Here is a 13,324-nt window from a genome sequence, read left to right on the forward strand (position 1 = left end):
ATGGATTTGACATGACTGGGCAGGAGAGCAGCCATGGGTGGGCCTTGGAAGGCATAGGCCAACCCACTTGGGAGCCAGTCTCACCCACTGGGGAGCCAGGCCCAGCCAATCAGAATGATTTTCCCCCCACAAATGGGCTTTATTACAGACAGAAATACTCCTCAGTTTCATCAGCTGTCTGGGTGGCTGGTCTCAGTCGATCCTGCAGGTGAAGAAGCCGGATGTGGAGGTCCTGGGCTGGCGTGGTTACACGTGGTCTGCGGTTGTGAGGCCAGTTGGTCATGCTGTTTAATCAGCTTCTTGATATGCCACACCTGTCAGGGGAATGGATTATCTTGTCAAAGGAGAAATGCTCACTAACAGGGATGGAAACAAATTTGTGCACAACATTTTTGAGAAATAAGCTTTTTGTGCGTTTGTAACAGTTCTGGGATCTTTTATTTCAGCTCATGAAACATGGGACCAACACTTTACATGCTGCTTTTATATTTGTATTCAGTACCTACAAATGTCAAATATCTGTCAACAATCCTTTATCCAAAGGACCATTCTATGGGTTAAATGTTGTGAAAATCCCCCAAATAATGGTATTTCCCCCCCCTGGTTTCATGAGGAATCACACCTATGGACTGCTAGGGCTATGCTTGCAGTGTAGTTTCACAATATACACTACATATCCCAATCTAGTGTCCCAATTAGCCTACTGGTTAGGAATCATTTAGCTCTTGTGGTCACTTCTGTGACAATGATGGCTTTTTGAGAACATTTTATCTGAGTGGTCTGTAATGAGCTCATGTGCAGGCAGCATGGACGGAGGGAATCTGATCTTATTCCATGAGTATCTGAGACTAGCTGCATGTTTACTGGCTCCCTGGGGCTGTCCCTGGCCATGAGGTGTTGTGTACCACTGCAGAAACACAGTGGCCATGGGCTATGCTGAGGGAGCCTCCTACAGCCCAGCAGACATGTGTCTGTGGTGAAGCTAATATGGGCTTCATGTCAGCGTAGCGGATAGGCTAGTCAGGTCTTCTTCCCTCCCAGGACCAGACAGATCCCTGAACAACGGGACAGACTAATCCTACGCATTGTCTGATCAGGCTAATCCACCCGCATGACCTGCCTCTTAACTGAACTCTCTCGCCCACCCCGCAGACAAAACGGTAGTTAGCTGTATAGCATGCTACGAACCCCCTTAACCTCTCCCTTGGTGGGGAACACCCAGCTGGGACGATAACGACACAACACTCCACCTATTAGAGCACCCCCAGCCGTCCTACACACTCGCACCCAGCATTGCTGATAACAAGCCACCTCATTACAGGAAATGGCTAAGCCTCCCTTTGAACCCTCTCCTCCCTGCGCTGGTGATTAGGCTGCTGCACAACCGCCCACCTATTGGGAAACGCCTACACAAGCCCTCAGCCCAGCCAGACAGTCTGTGTGTCTGTCTGACCTTCAGCTCTGGCCTACACTTACTCCTACCACAAGCGCTGAAAGTGTTGTTTTTGTCTGGCAGAGGAACTGTTTTGGACTCTTTCAGCAGCATTTACTTGGCTTGTGGGATAGAGTGGACAGGAGGGGTGTATGGGTTGTTGATCCTCCTCCTTGTAGTAAACAAGCACTTCTTACGCAGGCATGGATGTGCAGAGTAGAAACACACCATAATAATGGCTGGAACAGAGTAAAGGGAATGGCATCAAACACTTGGAAACCATGTGTTTGATGCGTTTGATACCATTCCACTGATTCCACTCCAGCCATTACCACGAACCCGTCCTCCCCAATTAAGGTGCCACCAATCTCCTGTGAGACACATACACATGCCTTAGTCTTGCTCTCAGAATTTCCTTAAGATCATCAAGTCTATGCTTTTTGAATAAGCAATGGTGATTTTATCTTTACTTGCTGACACAGTCACACAAAAAAATGTGTTGGAAAAGCATATTCATTTAGTGTGTGGAAGGCGGACATTTCCTCCCACATTTAACAGTAATAGTTTATGAATGACTCATTCGTGAATATTGATGTTTCTCTGTAAATACAAAACTTAAAACTTTGTCTGCGAGAGTCAGATAGTCTGTACACCACAGGTTGGTTGATCCTGCCAGTCAGTGCCTCGGGTCCGGGCTGTAAAGAGCAAACACAGACAGACTGTGGTCTGGTGACATCATGAGTACAGGTCAGCCTGTGACTGAGTGCTGGGTAAACACACCCGGAAGAGAGAAGAGAGGAAGAGGAGCGGAAGAGGAGGCTCGGTTCAACAAAGACAAAGTGATTGGAAAGGAATGTACTGACTCTTGCACTCCTCTGTACCTCAGCCTTATTACCTCTTTCATTGTTCTCTCACTCCTTCTTTATCCCTCTCCCATTTATCTCACTCAATGCTCTGCCCTCAAGTCAGAGCATTAAAAGCACATTGTGATGATGGTGGATATGGAAGGACTTGTGAGAAAGAGCCTAATTACAGATATAGGATGTTAATTTGACCAGTTTCTCACACCCGGACAATAATCCTGCAGTAACAGGAAATGTTAATTATTTTGTGGATTATAATTAATGGAGATTTTTGTAGGGGCTGGTCCATTTTTTGGCAAATCAAGAGACATTACAAACTTATAAAAAAAGTCTTTTTTTAACCTGGAATACACTACTAGTTTGTGTTTCCTGCTGTGCCGGACATTTTCTGCAACAACAGGGTGATGAAATGAAGATCCTACATCTGTAAAAACCACCAAGAGCTCAGAATTTCAGCCACCGAACCTCATAAATGTTGCATAGTATCATAAATGTTACCATGGGCATTAGGGTTTCATAACATCTTATGCAGCAAGCTAAAATCCTATATTATCATCACCTTTTATGTGGCTGCTCAGAGTGTGGGTGTTTTCATGCAGTGTTACTGAAGTGTTTGATTGCATTTGAATGGATGGCTGAATAAGATCACCTAATATAAAGCCCCCTAACTTGTCTTCCGTCTCATCAAGGACAATGGGACTTAAGCTGAGATGTATCATATTCACCTGTATGACAATGATAGCAAGGCTTTTTTTTGCAACCACTGTGGAATTACCACTCTCTCTACGTTGTCATCCTCACCATCACTTTCACGCGTGTGGCCGTCCACCGCGCAGACGGCGCACAGCTGTCTTTAGCCTGTCTGTAGAAGTCTGATTAGAGTGCAGATTGACGTCACACTACCACATCTCCGCAAGGCATTAGCCGTACGGGTGTGTGTGTGTGTGTGTGTGTGTGAAAAGGGGATGGGTGTCCCAGGCACATGTGCAGACAGCGTGCGGATCCCCAGTTGGCTTTGACTGAGCTGTTCCTATTCTCCTACTTTAACTCTCCACAAATGGGATGAATGTCAGGAAATCTACTACCCTTCCACCATGGTGACAGGGGAGACATCTGCATACGGCCTGTGGACATTGAGGGGGTGAATACAGAGGCCGGGAAAGGACAGCACTGGACGAAAAATGGGTCTCTGACTTGGAGAGAGGGACTTGATCATAAATATACAATCAGGTCCAAAATTATCGGCACCATTGATAAAGATCAGCATACTGTATGAAATAAATAATACAAACACTGAGCTGTATTGTATGCACAAAAAAAAAGTTGAATTATATTATTTTCTACTAATACAATCGCACATATAAAGACATTCTGTTTAACAAGTGATACAACGTAAGTGGTGGGTTTGGTGTCGAAAAACAGATACCTCATACCCACTGTAAAATATGGTGGTGGATCTTTGATGTTATGGGGCTGTTTGGCTTCCACTGGTCCAGGGGCCCTTGTTAAGGTCATCAGCATCGTGAGTTTTACTAAGGACCAGGACAAAACCCGGTTGCCTCTGCCATGAAGCTGAAACCTGGCCGCAGGTGGCTCTTCCAGCAAGACAATAACCCCAAGTACACATCAAAATCCACAATGAAATTGGTAGTTGACCACAAAATCTCAGTCTCTGGACTGTGGTTTGAATTGAAAAGGGCAGTCCATGAGCGCAGACGAAAGATAAAGGATCTGGAAAGATTCTGTCCTTCCCAAAGTGTTCTCCAATCTCATAAAACATTTGAGGAAAAGGCTCGGTGTTTTTATCCTCTCAAGGGGAGGGTGCTAGAGTATTAAAAACAGGGATGCCAATAATTTTGACCCGTTTTAAAAAATAAATACTTTATAGAGTATTTTTTGCTCATCTTTATCAAGGGTGACAATCATTTAGGACCTGACTGTATCTCATTATATTGTGACTTTAGTGCAGAAGGGTGATAAAGCCAGTGAGGGGAGGTGGTTGGAAGAGGCGACGGGGGGAGCCCACTCATAAACATATTTTTTCTTGTCCCCCTTCAGATTTGCTGCAGAACTGGGAAGCTCCGCTCCATTCAGACATTCAGGAGAGCGGGAGGGAAGATAAACTGACCCCTGACCATTTCACTTCTCTCCCCCATCTGTAGAGAGCTTCTGTCGTTGAGGAGCTAGGACCCGGCTGTACTTGGCTGTGCAGGACACACCAGTGAAGGTCGACACACATGCAGCAGAAACAACAACTACTACTGTCACCAAGGTCCCCTATTGTCAAACGTCTGGGAGTGTGAAAGGCAGAGGAGGAGTGTTGAAGACTGGACACAAGCTGCCTGATATTACGATAGGGACATTAGAGTCTCTGGACTCCATCAGACAAAGCAAAAAATTTGAAAACTGTCCCACTACCCCTTTTTACACACCCACTGGTTTTCACTCTCCGTTTTTTGTTCTGCCACTCTGCAAAGATGGCCCTGTATGTTTTGTCACGGGGGCGGACTGTTGAGTGTTGATCCGGGGGGAGAGGTGACTCACAGCCAGGACCATGTCTTGGAAGAGGAACTACTTTGCGTCCGGAAGCGGCGGGCTGCAGGGGATATTTACCCCACGCACTATGACGTCCATCGCCCCCAGTAAAGGACTCAGCAACGAGCCGGGCCAGAACAGCTGCTTCCTCAACAGCGCACTGCAGGTACGGGCACACACGTACACACAAAAATGTATATTTTTTCTTATTCGGTTTATTTTCCGCTTAGGTCTGAAGTGTTTGTGTTGGTCTTGTTATGTGTGGGCTGCAGGGTGGGATGTGTCTGTTGACAACAGGTATTCAGTGTGGTAGAGTGGAGGTTGATCTCATCACTCTGCATAGAGTCACAGACTGCTGTGAGTTTTCTGGGGAGGAGCAGCGATTACCGACATCAATTGACAGTAATAGACAAGTCCTGTGTGGCACCCTAAGGAAACTATAGTGCAACACAACTTCCTCTCGTCCTCTCTCTCTCTCTCTCTCTCTCTCTCTCTCGCTCTCTCACTATCCTCACTTGACATGACAGAGGGGGAAGCAATAACTTTAATGTAGCATGATATACACACCGAGTATGTCCCCAGATCTTCATGCTCTAAGTGTATCTTTTAAATATTTCAGTGTGGTAATGTTTTCCACTCAGTCTGCTTCCCATATTTTTGTCTTCTCATGCCCACATTCTCAGGGTCATTTTCACAGGGTTATAGTCCAATTTCCAAGCTGTCAGCGATATAAAACTATTTGATAGATCTCATTATAATCAGCCTTTGTTCTAGACTAATCCCTCTACTGATGCAATAACGTAATTATAAATGTTCATTTCGACCCAATTTAGAGATGAAACGGTATGAAAATGTCACATCACGACTATAGTGACCAAAATGATCACGGTTATCAGTATTATCGCGGTATTGTTCAATTGTGCTGGAAATGTTCAAAAGGTTTTGATACGTGCACTGAAATCATATCATCGAGTTTTATATTGAAAACCAACAAACAAATAAAATTAGCAGCACTATGCACTTTGTGTGCATATACATTAAAATAATAACATTAAAGATGGCACCATGTGGCCATGAGAGGTAAACGTTTCCCTAGTGCAGGTTTAAATGAACACAACCTTGAGTAAGCAAATCAAATGATTTTTTAAATGATCAGCACTCACATTGTAGTGAGGCACAGCAACCTCCATCAGCCACAGAAAGCCAGGCCTCTCAACAATTTGAAATGGCATCATGTCCTTTGCAATGTAATATAAAAGGGCTGCAGTGAGGTCTTGAGCATTTTTTTTGATGTGGGTGCATAAGCAGCCTGCCTTTTTTAAATGCCGGAGTGTCTGTGTCACAACCGTAGATGAGGAGGGACCAGTAGCCTCACTGGGTTTGTCTGCTGCACGCCCACTCTGTAAACAAAGGAATAACACATGTATTATTATTATTATTATTGGTGTTGTTACATTATAATAATAATTATTATTAATATTCACTTACACACACAATCTTCTGTGTTGAATTTGAGTATATGCAATGACCCCATGCACAATTGACGTAAATATAAATGAGTCTTAAGAAGACAGTGATAGTAATTGCAATGAGCCCAACAATTTGCATAAACACAGGAGTCTTGTATAGGAGTCTATAGTATTTCTCACTTTTACAAACAAGTCGACTTCTGCCGGATTTTAAATGAACAAAATATGTTGGTTGGTGATTAAACTACATAACGTGTTATCGTGTGCAATGGGCGAATAGAATCTGCAGACATACGACGCATACAGCAGCAGAACAACCTGTAGTGTTTTTACAACAGTAGGTGACACTGAAAGTGTCATTTTACATTATTGGCAAGCTATTAGCAAGTTAGACAGACAAAACATGACATTTTCCCCCATTCCGAAGTCCCCACATCATGCATTGAGCTAAAAGTTAACTTAACTTGCATTCGCTATAAAGTAGTGGGTGGTGGTCACGAAGGTGACTCAAGAGATTTGAAATGTTGCCCCCTTTCGCAGCAATTTTTTTTGTGCCTGTTCTGCAGACAGGGTGACCGTCTTCGATTAAGTTCTGGTAAAACCCAAAATACGACCACACTTCAGATTTTGTCCTCTTAGAAGGCTGAACAATTTCCCGAGCGCTGCCACTGCCTTCCGCCATGTTTTCACACAAAACAAAACCCACGTTGAATGCTGCACCTGCGTCAGACAGTTGCTAACTTTGGTTGATGCTGGACAGTATTTACTGTGTTTTTCAAACCGTGGTAATCGTTAATGATATTTCAAATATGAAATGGTAAAACTAATCTTCGGGAATTTTACAGTGGTTTATCGTGAAACCGGTAAACGTTTCATCCCTAAGTCCCAAACAACAATAACAACAATGAATTAGTTCTACAGTAAAACTATCCATTATTTAGTTGTCTTAAAATTCACCACACCAACAAGGACGTTAAGTAAATGACTGGCGAAGTAGGCTAGAGTCAAATGAAATGCCTGGTTAACCAGCTTCTCATTAGTGTACTCATAGACCCTTTACTTGACATAGTGGTTGGGAGGCTCTCGTCCACTCTCTCATCCAGAAGGATTCAACTTGAACAAGCACACAAGTGGCTTGAGAAAATGCTTACCACTGCCTTCCATGGCAACTGCTGCCCAGTCATTGACAGCTTGACTGGGAGGACCCACTCACACCGTACTTCTGAGAAAATGGGAAAGGCATTTCCTCAGCTTAATATGGTGCCTGCCAGGCAGTCAGTCGCCTCACTCGCCTGTGACTTAGGCCAAGCTTTTAGACCTCGTAAACAACTGTCAAACAGATGCTGCCACACACCATAATTACCCAGCCAAACAACCTGTCATTTAGTTTTCACTCTATTTTTGGATTACCATATAATCAACCATATAGAAATAATGTGGCTTAGCTGACTGATAATACCTCCAAAGCTACATATTAGTGTCAGTTATGAGTCAGGAGACAGATGGGGGGGAGCTGATATTGTATTGTCTGCTGCTGGAAGCCATAACAATATGCAGAGACAGCACATCGAGAGCCCGGGGGCGAAAACATTCATTTTTTTTTTTTTTGTCTGAAATTAAATGTTGTGCTTTAACTAGGCTTCATTAAGTTCTTCTCTAGTATTGTCTCTTTTTTTGCCTACACATGGCTTAACAGGCATAACTTTGTTGAAAAAGTAATAATTCTTTCAACAAAGTTTGAATATGGGTATATAGAAAGGATTCTAGGAAATAAGTTAAATTCCGAGTTGGGCGCAAGCCTACTGAATGTCAGAAGGATTGCAACCCACTGTGCATTTAAATGGGCAATCTAGAAATGTGCATATGACTGTATGGTATTAGAATGGTTTGATTTCAGTCTATTTATACTTGTTAAGTATGATTTAGCCTATTGTACTGTATCGTAATGTTAATTTGATGCAGCTCAAAACACTTACCCACCATCTTAACATTTAAAGTTCAGCCCAGAAACCACTTCTGGTAGCTGTGGTACTCTGGGTTTAATTTAAAAACCCTAAATCCCCGTCCCTGGGAGGAAGGGTTTATTGAAAGCTGAAGTACCGACCTACCTGCCATACTGCCTTAGATAAGAGGGTCTACCATGTTGCCTTAGATAAGAGGGTCTGCCATGTTGCCTTAGATAAGAGGGTCTGCCATGTTGCCTTAGATAAGAGGGTCTGCCATGTTGCCTTAGATAAGAGGGTCTGCCATGTTGCCTTAGATAAGAGGGTCTGCCATGTTGCCTTAGATAAGAGGGTCTGCCATGTTGCCTTAGATAAGAGGGTCTGCCATGTTGCCTTAGATAAGAGGGTCTGCCATGTTGCCTTAGATAAGAGGGTCTGCCATGTTGCCTTAGATAAGAGGGTCTGCCATGTTGCCTTAGATAAGAGGGTCTGCCATGTTGCCTTAGATAAGAGGGTCTGCCATGTTGCCTTAGATAAGAGGGTCTGCCATGGTGCCTTAGATAAGAGGGTCTGCCATGGTGCCTTAGATAAGAGGGTCTGCCATGTTGCCTTAGATAAGAGGGTATACCATGGTGCCTTAGATAAGAGGGTCTGCCATGTTGCCTTAGATAAGAGGGTCTGCCATGTTGCCTTAGATAAGAGGGTCTGCCATGTTGCCTTAGATAAGAGGGTCTGCCATGGTGCCTTTCAGTTGTAGGAGGACAGGAGTGCTTCCTGCCCTCCTGTTAGAAGCTCCGTGCTCCCCACACACTGGCAGATAGAATTTGACACAAGCTTTGGATAGAGGAAGGGGTGATACAAGGTCTCTTCCTCTATCTCTGTATCTCTCGCCTTCTCTCTCTCTCTTTCACACACACACACACACACACACACACACACACACACACACACACACACACACACACACACACACACACACACACACACACACACACACACACACACACACACACACACACACACACACTTCTTGAAGAAGACAAAATGGATCCATCAAACACATTTGGTCTGTCATCCTAGTGGTCTCTGAGTTGTGGTCAGATTCGTTCAAGTCAAACAAAGAGTATCCAATATCCTTTCTGAACTTAAAAGTAATCCAAGAAGTAGTCATTTCGTTTTTCAAATGTATCTGTAATCTGATTACAATCATTTTGCTGGTTACATAACTGCTTACAGCTAAACGTTTTTTATTTATTATCAGATTACATGTAACGATTACATGTTATCAGCTATTACCCCACCCTGGTTGGCAGTGTGATAATGCTGAGCGATAAACCAAAATGTAGATCATTTTTTAAACAACAAATTGACCAACATCAGTTCAATTATTTGAATTCCATTTCTTTCTTTTTTTCTGTGAGCTCAATTCGCACAATGCACAGTTTCTCTAGAGATAAATCAGTGCAATCTGGTAGGGAGATGAAGTTTCTAACAGGCCAATATTCAACATAGTTTAGCTCAGAAAACTTGGTAATTAACTACCCTGACCATAACCCGCCTGCGACGTAAAAGAGGCATAAGAATGTGCAATCGCGAGGGATAGAAAGCAGTTGCTTTGCGAGGTATTTCTACCTGAAAATACATGATCTAAGTGGTTGATAGTTGGTATTCGGCAGTCATAAAAGTATGCCTTATTTACTTTGAAGAACTACTACAATTGTGATTTTGTCAGACAGCATAGCCAGCAGCTCTATAGAGATGCAATGACTTGGAATGAGTAAATAATAAGTCATCAAATAAAACAAATGTAATATACACAATTGAAATATTTTATTCAAGTAAATTCATGTGAATAAATTATGATAAGTGATAAGCAGTAATGGGCAGTCACTACCATCATGGGACTTGTATTAATTGTTTTAGTCTGTGTTGCCACAGCATTCAACCCACATAATGTATAGTGCATTTAATGTTTATGTTGTTTTTTTCAAATCGAACAGAAACCGAACCTAATCGCTCAGCACTACAGTGTGAATACCTGCCTGACCGAACAAATATATTTAGCTTTACACCTCTCTAACATCACTGTTACAGTTTTATCTCATCATGGTCTTTTGGGTTTTTGAGGCATGCAATGCAGGGACACACAAACGGCCATTGTCTTTGAGTTCACCTTTTCCATCAGTCCCCACAGATGATAATAATAATGAATGATTTATTACATTTGTAAAGAGCTTTTCATTATACAGAATCATCTCAAAGTGCATAAAATAAAAAATGTAAATAAAAAACACAACTAGAAGAAAGAAAATGGACACAACTAGACAGGGCAACTGACACGAAGATCCCCGCTGACACTACATGTGGCGTGGACACCAAAGAACACAGCTATCAACAGAAAGCCTTCCTAAAGAGAAAGGTCTTTTAGGCTCATTTTAAAGTAGCCCAAAGCCTGTGGTGCCTTCAGGTGGTCCGGGAGTGCATTCCAGAGGCTGGGGGGGGGGGGGGGGGGGGGGGGGGGTCAAGCTGAAAGCCCGATTCCCCCAGGGAGCCCATATCTCGCTCAAATGTTTGAAAGTGAAACCTGCATACCAAGGCACATAATAAGAACCAGTCGAGTTGTACGAAATGGGAGACGGGAAAACATTAGAGGAGGAGAAATGTAGCGTCTAGAGACTGACCCCGTGTGTTTGTAAACACCTATTTGAGTGTAACTCACACCCATGACCCAGTTTAAGACTACGGACGGACCTTCTGGCCTTTTAAGTATTAGCTTCCTATCATACGAATGGAATCCAAAATGAATGTCAAGACTGATATGTACTCTTTAAACAGGATATAATAGAAACATGTCTAAAGTATCTTTAGATTGATTGCAGCCTTCTAGTGTCTCGTTTCCAAACACCCGGCATTGAACATCTACAGTGCCTTCAGAAAGTAATGACACCCCTTGACGTCTTCCACATGTTGTTGTGTTATAGCCTGAATTTAAAATGGATTAAATATAGCCGACACACAGTACCCCGTAATGTCAGTGGAATTATGTTTTTCCACATTTTTCCAAATTAATAAAAAAATGAGAAGCTGAAATGTCTTGAGTCAATACGCATTCAACCCCTTTGTTATGGCAAGTCTAAATAGGTTCAGGAGTAAAAATGTGCTTAACAAGTCACATAATAAGTTGCATGAACTCACTCAGTGTTCAACACAAGTGTTTAACATGATTTTTAAATGACTCTCTCATCTCTGTACCCCACACATACAATCATCTGAAAGGTCCCCTAGTCAAACACAGATTCAACCGCAAAGACCCGGGAGGTTTTCCAATGCCTCACAAAGAAGGGCACCTATTGGTAGATGGGTAAAACAAAGATATAAAAAAATAAACATTAAATATCCCTTTGAGCATGGTGAAGTTATTAATTACACTTTGGATGGTGTGGCAATACTCCCAGTCACGACAAAGATACAGAAGTCCTTCCTAACTCAGTTGCCGGAGAGGAAGGAAACTGCTCAGGGATTTCACCATGAGGCCAATGGTGACTTTAAAACGGTTACAGTATTTAATGGCTGTGATAGGAAAAAATCCTGAGGATGGATCAACAACATTGTAGTTACTCCACAATATTAACCTAATTGACAGAGAGAAAAGAAGGAAGTCAGTACAGAATAACAAATATTCCAAAACATGCATCCTGTTTGCAACAAGGCACTAAAGTAGGCCGCAAGACCTGAAAGACCTGACCAACAACCAATTTGACAGAGATTGAAGAATTTTGAAAAGAATAATGGGCAGAAAATATTTGCTGTATTTAATTTTCTATACATTTGCAAAAAAATGTCTAAAAGCATGTTTTCACTTTGTCATTCTGGGTTATTGTGTGTAGATGGGTGAGAGAAAAAAATATTGAATCCATTTTGAATTCAGGCTGTAACACAACAAAATGTGGAATAAGTAATATCAATGGTTTTTGAAGGCACTGTATTTAATTCACAACCTATTATGTACAGTTGAGACCGCAGTTTGCAAGGACTTATTCATTCATTTGAATATGTTAATGTGTTCTACAAAAAGATTTGCCACTCAGTTTTCTGTGTTCATTTCTCCCTCGCTCCCATCCAGACTGATCAAATGCGTTGGCTGACTATCACAGTAAATGGTTTGCTCTGTGACTGTCTGCACAAATAATTGGTTGTAAGAGATGCATTGAGTAGCTCCTATTAAAGCAATGTTGGGAAAAGAAAGGGACATGGGAGCATGTAAGTCACACTGTGTTGAACGGCTCATTGAATATCCCATAAATCCCAGGGGTAAATCATGTCACATCATAAGCTGTCCAAATTTAGCACTGAAGGACCCAGTTCCTTTTGAAATAGGAAATTCCATTTGCCAAAGGACTGCTCCACAATACTCTCTAATATTCCATATTGGAAAAGAAGTAGCCCATGGCTTCCCTCTGTCTGATTGTTTTTCAAAATTGAAAACCTCATCAGATGGAAATCTGTCCAATCTAATGGTCCTGTGTGTTGGGTATTTGGCCATCTGTCTTTCATGGGTTCTAGGGCTTGAGATGGAAGGGAAAAAAACAACTATTACTTAACCCATTTCCCGTCACGATTCACGACTGAAGCAAACAAAGCAAAGCATGCCTACTTCCTGGTGGCAGCTCAGTACTTCCTGTGACCTAATCATCCCTTGAGTTGAGCATTTGTCTGCTGTTCACAATTGCCTCGTGGTGCTTGTTTTGATTACAGTAATTACTTGCACAATATGTCTCTTTTGGATTTCGCCATGTTTCCAGCCTAAAGTTGCTTTGAGCTGTAGTTCTGATTAAGTGTTGGGAAAACACGAGGGTCACACTTTATTTGGATGGTCTGGATTTTCCATCTGTAGTTTCTCTACAGATGGTCGTACTTTCAGCAAACAATCTGTTGATAAGCAACTGCTTGCTAAGGTTCCAGTTAGGCTTAGGTTTAGAATAATGGTTAGCGTAAGGGTTACGTTTAGGGTTAGGATAAGGGTAGGTCATGGTTAGAGCTAGAGTTAGGTAGATAGTAAGTTGAAATGTTACTGATAGTCTG

At 42.4% G+C, this 13,324-nt stretch overlaps 1 protein-coding gene and 1 long non-coding RNA gene across 3 annotated transcripts in view; one reads left to right on the plus strand and one right to left on the minus strand.

The window, feature by feature from the left end:
* Nucleotides 1-262: 262 nt before the first annotated feature.
* On the minus strand, nucleotides 263-7,548 carry LOC116376230 (uncharacterized). The gene is made up of 3 exons (XR_004211631.1): nucleotides 7,451-7,548; nucleotides 5,994-6,230; nucleotides 263-314 (listed from the first exon to the last, which is right to left on the minus strand). It is a non-coding gene; the product is annotated as an uncharacterized LOC116376230 (long non-coding RNA).
* LOC109898841 (inactive ubiquitin carboxyl-terminal hydrolase 54) overlaps nucleotides 4,343-13,324 on the plus strand; it is a 63,848-nt gene continuing 54,866 nt past the window's right edge. For both annotated transcript variants that reach the window (XM_031835802.1, XM_031835803.1), the window contains exon 1: nucleotides 4,343-4,996. In XM_031835802.1, coding sequence (XP_031691662.1) covers nucleotides 4,850-4,996 — 147 coding nt within the window. In that variant the 5' untranslated portion in view covers nucleotides 4,343-4,849. The remainder of the gene's footprint in view (nucleotides 4,997-13,324) is intronic.

The sequence above is a fragment of the Oncorhynchus kisutch genome, linkage group LG11 (genome assembly GCF_002021735.2).
Source record: "Oncorhynchus kisutch isolate 150728-3 linkage group LG11, Okis_V2, whole genome shotgun sequence".
Lineage (NCBI taxonomy): Eukaryota > Metazoa > Chordata > Actinopteri > Salmoniformes > Salmonidae > Oncorhynchus > Oncorhynchus kisutch.